The sequence below is a fragment of the Rhinatrema bivittatum genome, chromosome 8, assembly GCF_901001135.1.
Source record: "Rhinatrema bivittatum chromosome 8, aRhiBiv1.1, whole genome shotgun sequence".
Taxonomy (NCBI): Eukaryota; Metazoa; Chordata; class Amphibia; order Gymnophiona; family Rhinatrematidae; genus Rhinatrema; species Rhinatrema bivittatum.
The window spans coordinates 85,234,512-85,253,287 of NC_042622.1; the positions used below are offsets into that span (position 1 = coordinate 85,234,512).

General features: G+C 46.2%; 1 protein-coding gene across 2 annotated transcripts in view; it reads left to right on the forward strand.

Moving 5' to 3' along the window:
* Positions 1 to 18,776, forward strand: part of NUP214 (nucleoporin 214) — a 232,051-nt gene that overhangs the window by 113,572 nt on the left and 99,703 nt on the right. For both annotated transcript variants that reach the window (XM_029612981.1, XM_029612982.1), the window contains exons 24-26: positions 13,835 to 13,943; positions 17,735 to 17,810; positions 18,249 to 18,330. In XM_029612981.1, coding sequence (XP_029468841.1) covers positions 13,835 to 13,943; positions 17,735 to 17,810; positions 18,249 to 18,330 — 267 coding nt within the window. The remainder of the gene's footprint in view (positions 1 to 13,834; positions 13,944 to 17,734; positions 17,811 to 18,248; positions 18,331 to 18,776) is intronic.

The following is an 18,776-nucleotide window of genomic DNA, read 5'->3' on the forward strand; positions in this document are numbered from 1 at the left end:
CAGGATATCAGCAACAGCTATTTCTGCGAGGAGGTGGGCCTGGCTAAAGTCTTTGGACCTACGACCTGAGGTCCAGAACAGACCATCTGACTTGCCTTGCACTGGTGACAATCTTTTTGGTGAACAGATACAGCAAGCAGTGGCACAGCTCAAAGATCACCATGAGACTCTTCACCAACTCTTCTTGTTGCCTTCTGAATATCCTGCTAAGCAAACATTCAGAAAGGATCCCAAAAAGTTTTTTTACCGCCAAAGGAAATCATATCCTCCACCGTCCAAAGGTCGCTCTACTAAGCCTTACCAGAAAGGCCAATCCAGGCAACCTCGCAGGCAAAAAACACAGACAACCCCTCAGCCAGGTCCAGCATCTGTTTTTTCACTCTTTCCTAGAGAGCAGCATTCAGCCTCCACTATTGCATGTACCAGTGGGAGGTTGATTGTGCCACTTCAGCAACATCTGGCACACAATCACCTCAGACCAGTGGGTTCTTGCCATAATCACTCAAGGTTATCATCTCAACTTTCTTGCCATTCCGCCGGATTTCCCACCTCGGCTGACGTGGGGAACATCCAATCACTCACCACTCCTGGATCAGGAAGTCTCCCTCCTCCTCTGATCCAGAGCAATCGAACCAGTGCCCTACTCCCAACAGGGCCTCTGTTTCTATTCTCTGTACTTTCTAATCCCAAAAACGTTAGGTGGCGTTCGCCCAATAGTAGACCTTCGCGCCTTAAACAAGTACCTACAAAGAGAAAAGTTCAAGATGGTAACCTTGGGTTCCCTCCTTCCCCTTCTGCAAAGGGAAGACTGGCTCTGCTCTCTAGACCTCCAGGATGCTTACACACGCATCGCAATAACTCAGTCTCATTGCAAATTTCTGTGATTCCTGGTAGGCCCAAAGCACTATCAATACCAAGTGCTACCAATTGGCCTGGCATCTGCACCATGAGTCTTCACCAAGTGCCTCGTAGTAGCAGCAGCATTCCTCAGGGCTCAAGGTGTCCACGTCTACCCCTACCTCGATGATTGGTTGATCAGGGCTCCCACCCAGCAAGCTGCTCTGATGTCCCTACGTTTCACCTTGCATACCCTGATCTCCCTAGGGTTTCTCATCAATTACCCAAAATCCAGCTTAGTCCCATCACAAACCCTGTCATTCATAGGAGCAGACTTGGACACCGTCAAAGCAAAAGCATTTCTTCCTTGAACAAGCTCTCACTCTCACTTCTCTCACCCATCAACTGCAGTCTCGACAACACTCAACTGCACGTCACTTCCTAGTTTTTCTAAGACACATGACGTCCTCGGTACATGTCACTCCAATGGCTCGTCTTGCCATGAGAGTCATGCAGTGGACTCTAAGGTCACAGTGGATTCAATCATTCCAACCACTATCAGCTGTTGTCCACATCACCAAGCTGCTTCACCTGTCTCTGGCTTGGTGGGAAAAATCAGTCCAATCTCCTCCAAGGCCTTCCTTTCCAGGCTCCAGATCCTCAAATAACCCTTACCACCCAACCTCGGCTGGGGAGCACATGTTGCCAATCTGCAAACTCAAGGCACCTGGTCTCCAGAGGAAGCCAAACACCAAATAAATTTCCTGGAACTACGAGCAATCAGATATGCTCTCAGGGTGTTTCAGGATCGCCTTTCCAACCAGGTCATCCTGATTCAGACAGACAATCAGGTGGCCAAGTGGTACATCATCAACAAACAGGGAGGAACGGGCTCCTACCTCCTGTGTCAGGAAGCTGCACCGATATGGACGGAGGCCCTTTCCCATTCGATGTACCTATCTTATCAGGTAAGAACTAATTTTCCTATGTGTTGGCAGACAAGCTGAGTTGCACCTTTCAACCGCACGAGTGGTCTCTCAACCCCACAGTAGCGGACTCAATATTCCAACGTTGGGGTTACCCTCACATAGACCTCTTTGCGTCATCTCAAAACCGCAAAGTAGAGAACTTTTGCTCTCTCACTCGCAGCCAACACTCACGACCAAGAGATGCGTTCTCCCTTTCATGGGCAACCGGTCTCCTATATGCATTCCCTCCACTTCCACTTCTCTCAGACTCTCATGAAGATACATCAGGACAAGGGAAGCATGATCCTGATAGCCCCTCACTGGCCACGCCAAGTGTGGTTTCTCTCTCCTCCTGGTTAGCAGACTGCATATCCTTTTGCTATCAGCAAGCAGGCATTCCACTTCAAGACCGTGTTAGAGCACACTCTGTCAGGGCCATGGCAACTTCAGTAGCATACCTACGCTTGGTGCCGCTTCCTGAAATTTGTAGGGCTGCTACCTGGAGTTCTCTCCATACTTTTACAGCCCATTATTGTTTAGACAAAGCTGGAAGACAAGATTCCATCTTCGGCCAGTCTGTCTTATGCAACCTATTTGCAACTTGATGTACCAACACCCTTCCACCTACCCGTTAGGGTTCAGGATGCCCTCTACCAAATTCCACCCCAGTCCTTGTGCCTATTGCACATCTTGGGTACATTTGGTGCATTTCTCGGACATCCTCAGCTCGGTACTCACCCATATGTGAGGACTACCATCCTGCTTGTCCTGTGAGAAAGCAGAAGTTGCTTACCTGTAACAGGTGTTCTCACAGGACAGCAGGATATTAGTCCTCACGAAACCTGCCCACCACCCCCGCAGTGTTGGGTTCGTTACATTTTTCTTATTTTATTTTTGGCACTTACTATAGCTTTTAAACAAGACTGATGGGGGACCCCTGCTGGTTGCAGGGTTAGTGCTGTCCTGGGCATGCCCAGTAGGTGCCAGTCAAAGTTCTAGAAACTTTGATAAAAGTGTTCCGTGATTGGGCTCCATCCTGTGATGTCACCAATGTGTGAGGACTAACATCCTGCTGTCCTGTGAGAACACCTGTTACAGGTAAGCAACTTCTGCTGTCTCTTCCCCACAAGTAGCTGATTGCACTGACTTTTCTAGAGACTGGATTGGAGGGCCATTCTGATAGAAAGTGATTGTGGGTACTGTGTGACATGCTGCCCTTTCACTGCATACACTGTGCCAGCCTGCATCCAGCATCTTTTGCTAAAAACATGCAGTGATTGAAAACATGTGCTCACATTTTGTGGAGGAGTGTTGGCTTATGTGTGATGTAATGTTTCTCATGTGTACATATATGGATTATTTAAGGGATTGCCTCTCACTGTATCAGACCAAAACTTCTGTATCAAGAAATATGATCTGTGTAAAACTAGAAATATCTAAATGAAGAAACTGTGTTAACTGAGGCAACAGATATATCTGGAGTTTTGTGGTGATGACTTCATCTCATGATGTGACTGTGATGTCAACAGATCCTTGTTGTACCCTTATCCATGCTGTTGCAGGTTCACTGTGTAGGAGTAGTAAAACATAAGACCACAAGGCCGATATCCCAGAGCAATTCCCCCATCACTATCTGCCACTTCAAGACACAAAGCGGTGTTCTGCAGGCTCCCTTTTTGACAGAATCTGCTACTTAAAAACACAAAGCCACACTCTTGAATTGGCACACGAGACACCGGGAGTAAGTAGTGCTAAGTTTAGTTCCAGAAAGCAAGGCAGAATACACAGATTTAGAAAAGGCAATAGTTGCAATGATGATAATGTAGTACAAACACTTTTCTTATGATTAGGGCAGCTGAGTTGCCTCTGCTGATGAGGATGCTCTTGCTGTCTATCCCTCTGCTGTCTCCCTCCCCTGCCTCTGTTAGTTATACCCTTTTCATCTGCACATCTGAAACCATATTTCTCCAAGGACAAGCAGGATGATAGTCCTCACACATGGGTGACATCATCAGATGGAGCCCAGTATGGAAAACTTTTGTCAGTTTCCAGAACTTTGACTTGACATACTGAGCATGCCCTATACCATGCATCCACGTGGGGTCCCTCTTCAGTCTATTTTTTTCCATAGAGCTTTCACATCGTGGTGTGCGTGAGCTCTTCAGTTTTTTGTTTAAAATTCTTGGGAAAACTCTCTTCCCCAATTTTCTTGGGATTTTTCTTGTGTTCCATCGATGCTGGGTCCCTCCCATAGTCTCCTTAGGTTTCTCGGCATTTTCGGGTAAGTTTTTTCATCTCAACCTTCCCCATGGCAGCAGTGCCTCAGTGCCCGCCAGTTATCGTTGCCTTCCGCCATTGTTGCCGTTTTGCGTCCATATTTTTTTGCTTCGAGTCATAGCCACTTCCAGTTTTCGTCGATGCCCTTGGTGCCCAAGGGCCATGTCTATCATGGACCCCCATGATATATGTCTTCTGCCTGGGGACATTGTATGACGTCTGGTGTTGTCGCAAGTGCGTCCAAATGACCCCGAAGGGATGTTTTGACCGACTCGACAAGATAGAGGAACTCTTCGGGTCGGGAAAATCAGAGCCATCCACTTCAGCATTGGCGGCATTGACACCGATGGACCTTGAAGCTCCGTGCCATCAACATTGGCGGGCTGTCTGTTCTGTGGATGCTGCTGATGGATAGGGACACTGGAGACTGGCGACACTCGGTCTCCTCCAGGTTGAGGAAGTCGGGTTCCTCATCTTCGACCTCAGCACCGTGGAAAGACTGGGCCAAGAACTGAGGGAAGCCAAGGAAGCATCGGCACTGGTTGTCTTTGTATGGTACTGGGCACGGGGATGTGCCAGCTCAAGCTGTGATACCCCCGAAGCGACCCCTCTGCAAGAAGTGCCATCCTCCATCAATGCTGGGGATCCTCGACAGTCTCCACTGGTCCTGGTGCTAGTCATCGATCCACCTAAGGGATCCAAGGAAGATCTGGCCACCCCTTCTTCCTCCCAGTCAGTGTTGGCTTTGGCAATTTTCGAGGAGGATCTGGAGTGGCGTGACCAGCTGGCAGTGGAGCGGACACTGCAGAGCATTGGTCCTATGGCACCGATGGCATCGACACAGCTCCTGTCTGCCTTGGAACCACTGCTGGAGTGACTGAATGTGCTCATCAGTGTGTTACCGGCCTGGATGGTGCAGTTCCCGGGAGGCCATCAATGCTTGGCGGGGCACCAGTGTGTCCCCCGAGCAATGCGATGGTCGTTCCCGGTTCCTCTGAGGAGGAAGCTCCGCCTAGGCCGATAGAGACACCGTGGCCTGCTGCCCCCCCATCCAGCTTTGCTGGGGCTTGCACTGGGTTTGCTGGTGACTGTGCCTCTGGATGAAGACAGAGCACCCAGGGCCCCATCCCCTATTGATTACACTGAGGATGAAGGGTCCCTATGATCCCTGGGGGGATAATACTATGGAGTCCTCCTCTGAGGGCTCAAAGGGTCTCCCCTCAGAACTGTCTCCTCCAGAAGAACGAAGGAGGTCCCCGCTGGAGGACTTATTCTTCCCCGGGTTTGTGCGGGTAATGGCAGAAGCCATTTCGTTTTGGTTATTGATGGAGGAAGAAGCCAGGCACAAGATGCTGGAAATTCTCCAGTTTGTGGAGCCTCCTAAGGAAATCGTGGCAGTCCCAGTGCACGATATCCTTAAAGAGCTGCTGTTAAGGATGTGGGAACACCCCCTCATAGTGCCTCCCATTAACAGGAAGGTGGACAGGGTTTACCTCGTCCGGAAGGCAATCAGATTTGATAAGTGTCAGCTCCCCCACCAATCCATGGTCCTCGAATCAACCCTCAACAGGTCCAAGCACTCTCAGATCCATTCCTTGGTGTCCACAGGGAAGGACCATAGGGCGTTAGATGCTCTTTGGAGGAAAGTGTTCCAGGCAGCCATGCTCATTGCCTGCATCGCCTTCTACCAGCTCTGCATGAGCCAGTACTCACAGGACCTCTTGAAGCAGGTACAGGAGATAGCTGAGTAGCTGCCTCAGCAACAGCAGGACTCCCTCCTATCGCTGGTGCAGAAGCTGGAGTGCAGAAAACCCGAGGTCCGGACGACCTATGATGTTTTCGAAATGGCAACAAGGACCTCTGCAGCGGGAATCGGCGCCCACAGAATGGCATGGCTGTGGGCCTTGGATCTCTGTCCAGAGGTTCAGGAATGGCTTGCTGACATGCCGTGTACTAGGGAGAATCTCTTTGGAGATAGGGTGAGGGACATGGTGATCCAGTTGCAGGACCACCATGAGACCCTCCAACAGCTCTCCACTGGCACTCCTGACCTGTCATCTCATCCAGGTCATCAGCGAGGCAGGGGCAGAGGAGGTCTTTCTATCACCAAAGGAGGTACTGTCCTCCGCCCCATTGCTCCCATCTGCAAAATGCGAGCTCCTGCAGCCGCCCCAGGCAACAGAGAGCACCGAAGGCCCAGCCGGCTCCTCTGTCAACTCCCGGGATGGGGTTTTGACTGGATCAGAGGGAGCATCAGTCAATTGCCTGTACCGGAAACTGTGTGGGGGCAGGCTGCGGTTCTTCATGAACCAGTGGCCCAGTATTACCTCAGACCAGTGGGTTCTCTCCATCGTCCGTCAGGGATACCAATTAAACCTATTGGGTGTCCCACTAAATTGCCCTCTGTGCTCGTTTTGGGGGCTGGTAGCTTATCAGGAGGTACTGCTTACGGAGCGCTCCAGCCTCTTAACGGCGAGGGCAGTCAAGCCTGTTTCACCAAGGCAGAGAGGGCAAGGATTCTACTCCAGGTATTTCCTGATTCCAAAGCGAACAGGAGCACTCCGTTCCTCCTAGACCTAAGGGCCTTGAACAAGTTTCTAAAAAAAAAGAAAAGTTCAAGATGGTTTCCCTAGGCATCTTGATCCCCCTACTGCAAGGCGAGGACTGGCCATGCTCCCTCGATCTAAAGGATGCGTACACCCATGTCGAGATCTTCCCAAGTCACAGGAAGTATCTCCGATTCGTGTGGAGAATCAGCACTTCCAGTACAGAGTGTTACCTTTTGGGCTAGTGTCAGCTCCATGTGTTTTCACAAAATGCTTAGCTGTGGTGATGCACCTCCGCATGCTGGGAGTACTTCTCAGGCAGGGGCCATTCAGTCCATGAGCTTGACCATCCAGGTGTTGGAGTCACCAGGGTTTGTCATCAACTACCCAAAGTCCCATCTCAGTTCATCACCTCAATTGGACTTTATAGGAGCCCTGCTAGACACGGCTCAGGCAAGAACCTTCAGGCCTTGTTCACGGGCCGCCACCCTGGCATCCATTGCAGCAGAGATCCAGGGGAGCCAGCAGGTGTCAGCATGGCACATATTGACAACTATCCATGTCACTCCTTTGATACGTTTACACATGTGCAGAGCCCACTGGACCCTGAGGTTGCAGTGGCACTAGGCCACGCAGAGCCTCCAGGCTTGCATCTGAGTCACCCCATCTCCCAGACTTCTTACACTCTAGAAAGAGATCCCCCATTTCAGATTGTACCAGGCCACCAGCACAAGAAGCCTTACACTAGAAAGTCCTACGGTTTGAAGTCGAGGAGGATTTCCGTGTGATGGAGAACAGAAGGCCCTAGATCTGTTCTCCTGCCTCCTGCTTGATTACCTTTTGCACCTATCGGAGGCTGGCTAAAAAACCAACTCCGTTAGGGTCCATCTGAGTGCAATTGGTGCATTCCACCATGGTGTAGATTGTACGCCCATCTCTGTACAGCCTAGATTTGTATGTTTTATGCGGGTCTGCTTCAGTTGAAGCCTCTCCTAAAGCCTCCTGCTGAGTCTTGGGACCTCAGTGTGGAATTAGCTCAGCTGATGAAAGCTCCTTTTGAGCCACTGTGCACCTGTGACCTGAGGTATCTGACCTGGAAGGTCATATTTTTGGTGGTGATCACTTCAGCGCGCAGAGTCAGCGAGCTCCAGGCCTTAGTGACTTAACCACCTTATATAAAATGTTATCATGACAGGGTGGTCTTGCGCATGCACCCTAAGTTCCTGCCTAAGATGGTGACAGACTTCCATCGTCCTGCCAACTTTTTTCCCAGGCTTCATTCGCACCAAGGTGAAAGAGCACTGCACAGTTTGGAGTGCAAGTGAACCTTAGCCTTCTATCTGGAGCGGACAGAAGCCCATAGACGGTCCATCCAGCTATTTATTTTTTTGATAGCAATAGGTTGGGAGTTGCGTTGCCAAACAGACACTTTGAGCCCTGTGAATGTGGCAAAAAATAGTGCACACGAGAAATTCCAATGAAATTTTACTCCTGGGGGAATTCTGTGCTACTCTTTTAAGCGCAGAATTTCAGTAGAATTTCCATTTTCTGCGCAGAATTTGGAGCAGGCCCCAGTGGCCTCAAGCAGTCTATCCCAATCATAGCAAAGTTCGTGCCGGCCCTGGCGTGCCGTGAACAGAATCCATCCTACTTGGGTGTGCCGCAAGTGGAGCCCATTCCACTCGCAGCGAAGATTGTGCAAGCCCCAGAGTGCCACGAGTGGAGCCCATCCTGCTTGTGGCAAAGATGGAGCAAGCCCCACTGAGAATGAGTGTGTGTGTGTGTGTGTGTGTGTGTGTGTGTGTAATTAAGACTGCGAGCCTGGGGGGCAGGGGGAGTGAGAGAGAGCATGTGTGAGGATGCGTGTGTGTCTGTGGCAGAGAGAGAGTGCCTATGTGAGGAGTTTGTGAAGGAGTGTGTATATTTGTGAGAGATTGGGAGCTGGTGTGTGTGAAAAAGGGATTGTGTGTATGTGAGGGAGTTAGGGTGCTTGTTTGTGAGTGAGGGTGTGTGTGAGAGAGAGAGGGGAGCCAGTGTGCAGGGGTATGTGAGAGATAGAGACATAGGTAGCCTGTGTGAGGGTGTATGCATGAGAGCAAAAGGGAACCTGTGTGGGTGAGTGTGCAAGAGAAGAGGGAGCCTGTGTGAGGGGTGTGTGTGGGTGCAACTGAGAGAAATGGAGCCTTATTTTGGGGGGGGGGGGGCGGTGCAAGAGAAAGAGAGAGGGAGCCTGTATGAGTGGGGATGTATATGCTCTAGTCTAGAGAGAGGGAGCCTGTGTGAGAGAGGGAGAGAGAGGGACAGGGAGCCTGTGTGAGAAGCAGTATTGAGAGAGGAGTCAAACTCCGGGAGTGGAGATAGAGTAGAAGGGATTGAGCCGAGAGGGGGAGGGGAGAGATAGTGGCAGGTGGAGGAGTTGGGGCCTGAGAGGGCAAAGTGAAAGGAGACTGGCCAGGGGAGTAGGGAAGAGAGGGTGGAAAAGACACTAACGGTGTACTTTTAGGGAAATTCTGCTCAAAATATTTAAAACTCTGCATCTTTAAGTCATAAATTTTTTCTGTATAACATTTTAAATTAAAGACTGTCAAATATATTGTTATTTTGACCAATATAACGTATGCAGAATTTTAAGTTTTAGTGTGCAGAATTTTAAATTTTTTTGCGCAGAATTCCGTCAGGAGTAAAATTTGCTTTATTCTAGCTTGTAGTGCTCAAATTTGAGCTTAGTCATAAACAGTTGAACAAAGAAAATTTGTATGCATGTAGCCTTTCGGGAGTATTGCCTAGAGGTTCTACCAACTTCTGCTATTTCTGTCTTGACGCAGAAGAGATACTCTCCTTTGATAGGGACATTGGTTTTTTCACAATTCACTTGTTTCCTTAAGCAGAGATTGTAGCTCTCACTGAACCTGGAGGATGTCTGGGACCCCATTATTGTAAATGTGTGCAAGTCCCCTAAAACACTCTTCTCTTGAAGCTGGTGGTAGAGGACACTCCTGTCACAACTGTGTGGGTGAGCCAATTTCCAAGGAGAATGTATTTCCCTAAAAGATCCTTAGGCCAAACCAGGCTCTTATGGCCTGGATTGGCCACTGTTGGAGACAGGATATTGGGCTTGATGGACCCTTGGTCTGACCCAGTATGGCACGTTCTTATGTCAGAGAGATTGCATTATCGTAACAGCATGTTTTTTCTTTGGCGGTCCTGGCCTTCCAAGGTTTTTGGGGTTTTTTTTATAGTGATTTGTTGGCTCAGGCCCTTTTGCACTGGATTCAGCAACTTCTGGAGAAGGCAGTGGTACCTAGGATGAAATAAGCCATCATTTTCTTGGCTGTTACTCTGTACAGTATTTTCCAGATTTCCTTTAAATTAGTAGCTTCAGTTGTAATTCCAGGAAACCTCTTTCTCCATAACTGGGTGGCAGAGTTGTGGTCTGACTTGTTTCAGGCAAGCTTTCTGTTCAAGGTAAGCAGAACTGGAGCAGTGGTTTGACTCTTGAGGATCTGAAACCCCAGTGACTTCTGGAGGATAGCAGTCGCTCACTTCTCTCCTATTTTTCCGCTTTGGATAAGGGCCTGGTCAGTCTCAAGACTTCAAATGTTACAGGCCTGGCAGATGGTCATCATATTATTCCTTACACGCTCGAGGAATGGGCTATTCATTTTGTGGCTCCAAGAGAAGTCCAGAGCTGACCAGCACCTCTGCATCTGATCATGTCCTGCAATGTGGCACAGCAGGTTCAGTGTCTGTTGGCATTATGCAGTCATTATCTATAATTTTTACCAGAGATTAATTCAGATATCTTTGGAGCAGTGAGGGTTTGGATGTCTTCCACCTTCTCTAACCCTAGACCTCGTATCTATTCCCAGCATTTTCTTGGTGTCCCCTTGTTACTTAGTCACCAAAGGCTGGTGGTGCAGTATGCTCTCTCCATGCTTCACTTGCTGAGGGTGGTGCTGTTGGTCTCTCTCTCCTCCATGACTCACACTTCAGTTTGGAAACTGTGATCTGTGTTGCTGATGATGCAGAATGTCAAGTTTGCTGTCCTGTTGGAGGCATTCCTCCATCTGGGAGATCAAGGGTTCTTCGTTTCTGTGTTCTTCAGCATTGTTTTCAGTTCAGAGAGCACCCCTTTTTGGTCTAGCCACTGCTGTGCATTCACCAGATTGGTTGTGGTGACTGTCTTCTTCAAGAAGGTGGGAATCGTGATCCATTATTTATCAGATGATTATCTGGTCAGGGCCAAGTCTTGCCAGAAGACTGTTCCAGCATCCGGCAGAGTAGCCCTTATCTTGGAGGACTTGAGTTGTGTCTTAAGTTTTGCAGGAGCAACCTTTGTCCTCTTCAATCCTTGGAATACCTGGGAATGTGGTTTGTTTGGGGGGTTTTTTTTGTCACAGAGGCAGGTCATGTGTTTGCCAGAGGGGAGAGTTACCAAGGTTGTTCTTCAGGTGCAGAGGTTCTCTGCTTCACAGGCCCTAGAATTTGGGATATCTTGAACTGCTCAGCTCAATGGAAGCCGTTCTGGTTCCTTGGGCCAGAATTCAAATGAGAACACTTCAATCTTCACTTCTGTCCTATTGGTCTCCCCAAACACAGTGTTACGAGTGCCTCCTTCCTCTGCTTGTGCTTGTTAGGCGTGGACTTTTTTGGTAGTTGATTTTTCAAACCTTGTTGAGGGTAGTGAGTTTGGCTGTTGATGCAGGGTCCATTCCCTATGGAGGATACTCTGTTTTTATCTTACAGCCTAATTCTTGAAAGGTCATGCCTGGGATAGATGGGTTTTTTCTTCTTTGGTGAATTCCACTTTTATTGAGAGCCTGTAAATTTTCAGCTCCTCTGGCCTATATCTGGGTTGGGTTCGTATTTGATAACTTTTTGCAGGGTACGGTTATTCTCCCCTTGGTGTTCAGATATACCTTGTATATTATCCTTTCCCCTTGTAGGTCTGGAGAAAGATCTGGGCCTTGATCCCTTAGAGTTCAGTAGCAGCCGTCTACTGTTCAGGGGTCCTCAGTAACTTCTCATCCATCTGTGTTTCGCTTCCTTTGTGGTTTAAAAAAATTGGCCACTGTTTAGACTGGCAGTCTTTCACTGGGGCCTCATCTTGGTTCTGGAAATATTAGTGACAATTCCCTTTGCGTTTTTACAACATTCTTCGCTTAAGGATATTTCTTTGAAAACATTTTATATTAGTGGAAATCTGTTCAGCCCAGCATGTTTCGGACCTTCAGGCTCTTACCAGTAGGGATCCATTTTTTAGTTTTTATGATCCATGCATTCCTTTTTTCCAGAAATGGTGTCGGCATTCCACCTCAGTCAGCCTTTTCTTTTCCAGCTGCTCTACAGAAGAGTGCCAGGGTGGCAGTAATTCTTTGTATCCTTTTTTGTGTAAAAATCTGGTTGCTTGTCGGGTTTGAATGCCTGTGCAATGGTGAGGCGGCAGCTACTCTGACACTATGGGCTCAGTATTGAAACACTATTTAGCCAGGTAAGTAGGATTTATCTGGCTAAGTAGATAAGCAGATATAGTCAGTGTGCAGGGAATGGGTGGATCAGGTGGCACTACTCATCCTGTTATCTTGACTGGATATTTGCATGTACGCAGCCTTACCCAGTTAAGTTAACCAAATAAGTTAGATTTGCTCAATAGCAGGTCTAAAGTTATCTGAACATAACTTACCCGGATAACTAGAGCTTATCTGTTTATATTCAGAAGCATAGCCATGTTGCTGAATATCCCTTCTAAGTTATCCAGGTAAGTGATAACCGGATATCTTTGCATATTGGACCCAGTGGACTTAGGAGGTCATCTCTTTGGGCATATATGTTCAGGGGTTGTCAGACGCCTGGCAGTTTTCATCCTCATTCTTCTAGAGTTCATTATTCTTCCTGGGTGGAAGCAGTTTCTTTAGCACTGGTGGATATTTGTAAGGCAGCTATTTGGTCACCCTTGCATTTATTTGTTAAGCATCACAGATTGTTGTGTTTTACTCATCAGTTAAAGCCTTTGGGGGCAGGCATCCTCAAGTGGCCTTCACATCATCCCTCCTGAATTTGACTGAACTGGAATAGCAGGATGAAATGAAAGAAGACATTCTTACCTGTTAATTTTCTTTTCATGAATCCTGCTACACTAGTCTAGGACTGGTTCCAAGAAGTTAGGCTGCATATGAAGAGAGTAACTTTGTTGTCCAGTCCTCTGCTTGTGTGTAAGAGCAAGTTCAGTCTTCTGTCAGCCTTTGATTGTATATAACTTCCTGTCTACCTTCCTGTTTAGTTTTGGATCTTGAAGGTGCAGACAGGTATTTTATTTATTTATTTATTTCAGGTTTTTATATACCGGCATTCGAGAGCGCAGTCCCATCATGCTGGTTCACATAAAACAGGGGTGCATTGTGAACATAAACTAAAACAATGGTGCGGAAAAGGCAGTTACATATAACAGGGTGATTAGAACTTGGCAGAGAAAGAAGAGAAAGGATAGGTTAATAATTAATGTAAACATGTAAACAATAGTGGAGGTGGTTAATCATGGTGTAGGTGGTGATAAGGATTGGTGTGGAAGAGATAGGTCAGTTTGAGTCCGGGAATGCTTGTATATTTTCTTCGGTTTACTGTTTTTGTTCTGTTCAGTGTTTTGTTATAGAGGTATTGAGGTGTTTCTGTGCTGCACCACCTATAAGTAGTGGCAATGCTGTCACCTAGGAAAACTGTTTTCTCTGCCTCCATCTGCTGTGTCTTGACTGAACTGGTGAAACAGGATTCGTGGAAAGAAAATTAACAAGTAAAATGTTCTCCTTTGAGGGATACATACAATTTCCCAAAACCTAGTCCCAGTGGGAACCTCTCTGTGTCTATTACAGTCTGCTGTGTTTCTTATCTTATGCCATGAAGTGATTGGGGGGGGGGGGGGGGGGGGGAAGGAAGGCACCTTCCCCCTATCCCAATCCCCCTTCTGACACCACAGCACATAGAGCAACACAGAATGTTCTTTCACTGAGCTAATCCACATCTGTTGTTTACTACTTCTGTTCTCACTGTTGTAGTCATGTGATGTGTCAGTGTGAGAACCCAGAGTCCACAAAGGCCTAGCTTCGGAACACATCCTTAGCCAAATTTACACTTATACTAAGTAATTTCATTACACATGCTAGCACAGAACAGAGGGTTTCTACTCATAGCCAAAGCCCTTGTGTTTTACAGCCATCAGCAATTCTTTGAGTGAGTCATCCTTGAAGTCTGTCCCCCAAGTGGTTAACATCCAGGAGCTGAAGAGTAGTGAAGCCAGCCTCACCATGCCTGCAGTGATAGGGTGAGTACCTTCATGCAAGGCACATGACCCCCATGCTGGCTCAGGCTTGATTTAATCTTGTTGCTGCAATTGGTGGACTAATGGAGCCCTCTTCCAGCCAGTGGAGGGGAGAGTATTAATCTCATTTTATTTTTGTCCTTGCTTTAGTTGAACTGCATAACCTATCTGCTGATGAAACTAAACATTACTGTTTATCAGCTGATGGTAATTCTACATATCCTTACTGCTTGTTCTCTCTCTGAATCAGGCACACACTACCAGACCAGTCTCAGCAACTGGCCCTGAGCAAACACTGCTCAAAATCGCACTCTGGTTTGGTTTATCAGTGGATTTAACATGTTGTGTCTAATTCTTTCAAATAACTGACCTGTTGCTTGTCAATTTAAAGATCCAGGCACGGTGAGCATGTGCATCTGTATGGTGTCTATAACCAAAGAGACATGACTGGGCATCTTTTATTCACCCGAATTATTTTTTAAACCAAATGTACTTTGGTGTTCAGTAACAGCATAAACACATTGATGTTTAGTTAAATGAGAGTTCTGTACATAAACTTATATGGGTAGCATGATATACAGATACTGGGGTGTGTGGCATGTCAGCATGCCTTTCAAAAAATGAAATGACTTCACATTAACATTTTTACTCAATTAAATAATTGTAATTTCAGGGATGTCAACTCAAGGAGGAAAAAAGACCTCATGTCCTCAACGGAACATTATGGTATTAAAGAGGTTGTGCCAATCACAGGTCTTAAAAAAACCCACCTCCAACCACCTTGTAAACTTTTATTAACTTCTAACAATTTTTTTGCTCTCTTTTATTTATTAGTTTTATCTAAAATAATAACTTTATGATTGGACACAACTCTTGTGAGAAATCTTCGTTATTGAATTATTTACTCAACATTTGAAGTTTCCAATTGTTCTTCAATTTCAATACTAGTGTTGAACTTTCAAAAACATTTTTTAGATAAAAATAAATAAAAAAGAGCAAAAAATTGTTAGAAGTTAATAAAAGTTTACAAGGTGGTTGGAGGTGGGTTTTTTTTAAGACCTGTGATTGGCACAACCTCTTTAATACCATAATGTTCCATTGAGAACAGGTACAGAGGCTCTGAGGTCTCTCTTCCTCCTTGATTTGGCATCCCTGAAATTACAATTATTAATTGAGTAAAAATGTTAACGTGAAGTCATTTCATTTTTTGAATGGTTTGTTGTCTTTTTTGGAATTTTGTGATGTCAGCATGCCTGGCAGAAGCTGGGCTGGGCAGCACAGTGGTGGTGGCTGGCCTGGCTGAGGCTATGCTGTGTAGTGGCACTGCATACAAATGTTTTTAAAATTTTGTAGCTGGAAACATTGGTGCATTTTCTGTCATGCTAGCACCAATTTATTGTCCTCTAAATAGTTATTTGTTGCAGTAATTTGATACCATAACACCCAGCAAATTAATTAACTAAATCGTTTAATAATTAACTCTTTTGGAACCTGGCCTTTGTGCAGAATTTAGCAATTGCTTTGGTATATTGGAGAGCCTCTCTGTTCCTCTGCATCAGATAAATTAGTCTTAATTAGTAAATGAGCTTGAGATTGAAAGAATTTTCTCTGCACAATCCATTCTGTATATGTGGAATTTCTTCTTTGTATGATGTAGCACACCTGGACCTGCTTGGATTTTATTAGCTTGGTTTTCTTGTGTTGATTCACCCTGTGGCTGAGAGGGAAGAGCAAATAAAGCTAGAGGAGTATCCATTCAATGCTGTTCATTCCTGGCTCGATGGAGGTGTAACCAGACCATCCAGGCTCAAGGTTTCTGTGTACTGTGTTTTTAGCTTTTTTACACTTCCATTGTGAATTTGTTTGCACTTTTCCAGTCTTATTTTCTTCAGTTTTTAGCACCCTCGTTGGCACTTTTTCTCACATCTGTGGCTTTATGTACAGGCAAATGCGTTTCAGTAAATACACTGATACCCAGGAACTAGGCAATATGAAAAATGCTAGCTGCTCAGCCACCATAAAGAGACTTTGAAAACCGGGCCTTTTCTATTTTCAGCCACCCGACTGGGAATCCTTGTCTAACAAAAGGTGCACAGTAGTGCAAGTGCTCCCTGCTTGCTCCTAGCACAGACACTGCTGCTGCTTTTCCGATGCACCTGTAGCTGCACAGTTCAACCAGCAGGAGTTGTCATGTCCCCCAGAGAAGAGCACACTGCCTTTGAATCTTCCAGTCTCTGATAATTAGAGGCATGGATTTCCTCTGCTACAGATCAATCGCTGATCTTGTACCCAAAAGCATGGACTGTTACTGGATCACAGTAAAGGGCAGCCGCTTATTCTCTGTAATATCTTGGCTCAGTACTTCTTGGCTCAGTACTTTGAGCTATGTATGGAAAAGTCTCTCATAAGATCCAGTATGTCCACTGAATGAGGCTGTTTGTGCTTCTTCAACACTGGCTAAATAGATTTAAAAGTGAGCATTGTACCAAGCAGTCACAGAATGAGGGGTGGTTTTCGTATGACATGAAAGAATAGCAAATATAATAAAATTCAGAATTGGTGGGTGAGGAAAGCAGTGTTGATGATTTACAGCTGCTGAAATACCTCTTTATGCATCCACAGTCCTAGCAGTTATTCCACTCAAAAGCAGCATTGGTCTCTGCCTGGAACGTAGATTTTGTAGGGCTGGGAGGTGAAGGAAGTAGACATGCCCTCTTTTGTAACAGTAGCTGGATGAGTGCTCACCCCAGTCTGATGCTAAGATAAAAGCTGCTCACTCCTGGCCAGGCCCTGGCACATGTACAAAATCTTAAAACATTCTCATCCCTCAGAGCAGCAGGAGACTAGCTTTTATTTACTTGTTTTATTATTATAGGACTGCCTAAATAAGATGTATTTTAAAGCCTATGAGCAGGCTCGCACGCAAATCAGGGTTTCCAAGCTCTACATTGCATTATGAAATAGGCTTGTTTTGAGCAGGGTGATGAGTTAATCATTTCACTGGTCAGTGTTCCATTGCATTCTACCTGTTGTTTCCCAGCAAGTTAATTCATCCAATTGCTTACTCAAACAATCATGCAGTCCCTGTTTGACTGGAGAGTAAGGCATGGTGCATGGCAGCTTCTGCTGAGGGAGGAGAATGGGCAGGGTTGCGATGGAGAAGGTACAGAGTAGGGCAACCAAAATGATAAAGGGGATGGAACAGCTCCCCTATGAGGAAAGGCTGAAGAAGTTAGGGCTGTTCAGCTTGGAGAAGAGACGACTGAGGGGCGATATGATAGAGGTCTTGAACGAGTAGATGTGAATCAGTTATTTACACTTTCGAATAATAGAAGGACTGGGGGGCATTCCAAGAAGTTAGCAAGTAGCACATTTAAGACTAATCGGAGAAAATTCTTTTTCACTCAACGCACAATAAAGCTCTGGAATTTGTTGCCAGAGGATGTGGTTAGTGCAGTTAGTGTAGCTGGGTTCAAAAAAGGTTTGGATAAGTTCTTGGAGGAGAAGTCCATTAACGGCTATTAATCAAGTTTACTTAGGGAATAGCCACTGCTATTAATTGCATCAGTAGCATGGGATCTTCTTAGTGTTTGGATAATTGCCAGGTTTTTGTGGCCTGGTTTGGCCTCTGGAAACAGGATGCTGGGCTTGATGGACCCTCGGTCTGACCCAGCATGGCAATTTCTTATGTTCGTTTGCACATGGGCTGAAGTAAGTTACCTGCCTTTGGCCATGTGATCTGCCTTAGGTCAGAGGTAGCAATGAAATGCCTTTTCCTTTCTGTTTCTGTGCAGGTCATCTGTCCCTCAGTCTGCTGCCCAGGCTGTTCAACAGGTCCTGGCAACAGTGGCTACAAACCAAGCCAAGCAGGTACTTGCATGCTTTTCCATGGTACTCTCTGGACTGCCTTTTTTTGTAATTTTGCTGCTCTCTGTCCACTTGCACTGCACTCTGCTACCGTTTTGATGAAATCCTGGAGAGAGAGAGAGAGGCTTTTTATGTAACCTATTCTGATACTGCCCAAACACCTTCTAGCCTTTTCTTTTCCCAAATGCTTCCAGGTGTGATTGCAGAATATAGATTTCTAGTATAATATATATGGAGCATATTTGCCTCTGCAGCCTGTATTTGCATTATGCCATTTAGAGTCAAATTTAATATTAACTCTAACAAGATGTCATTGCAGAAATCCGTGATATGAATGTACTGAAGCTGCTGTTGCAGCATATATTGTGGGGGCTGCAGGGATTGGGAGCCTTGACTGGGGCTTTGGCAAGGATGCTCACTTGTTCCCATTTGCACTTTCAGAGCCCTGCTGGCAGCTCTATGAAGATGCATACTGGTGCCGTGTCTGCAGGTAGCATTGCTGCTCCCACCAGCAAAACTTCAGGTCAGTCCTGTACGTCCTCATGGAGAGACAGGGGGAAAGATAACTGTATTAAGGAAACGGAGATTTGCCCATTTTAGTATTTGGCAAGCTGATTTCTTTATCGTGATTTGTAATTTTGCAGATTTATAAAATGGGCAGATTTATTGGAAAGAGAAGGTAGAATTTTTCTTTCACTACTGAAGGCTATTGAAGAAGCCCAACAGTGCACACTGTTCATGTTCTTACCAGGACTCTTGATTTGCTGGCTGAGGGTAAAGAGCTGTCCTGTCCTTTCTGTTCAGTCCATTTCACAACTTGGGTAGCGTTTTGATTGGCCCCTGTGGCGTTCTGAGGCTCCCATTATAGTTTTAATAGTGTTTTGTGCTTGGAGTGATGTCAAGTATTAGGTCCCCCTTCGGCAGTTTTCTGAAGAACCACAGAGTCGCAAAGATCCTCTCCTGGCTGCT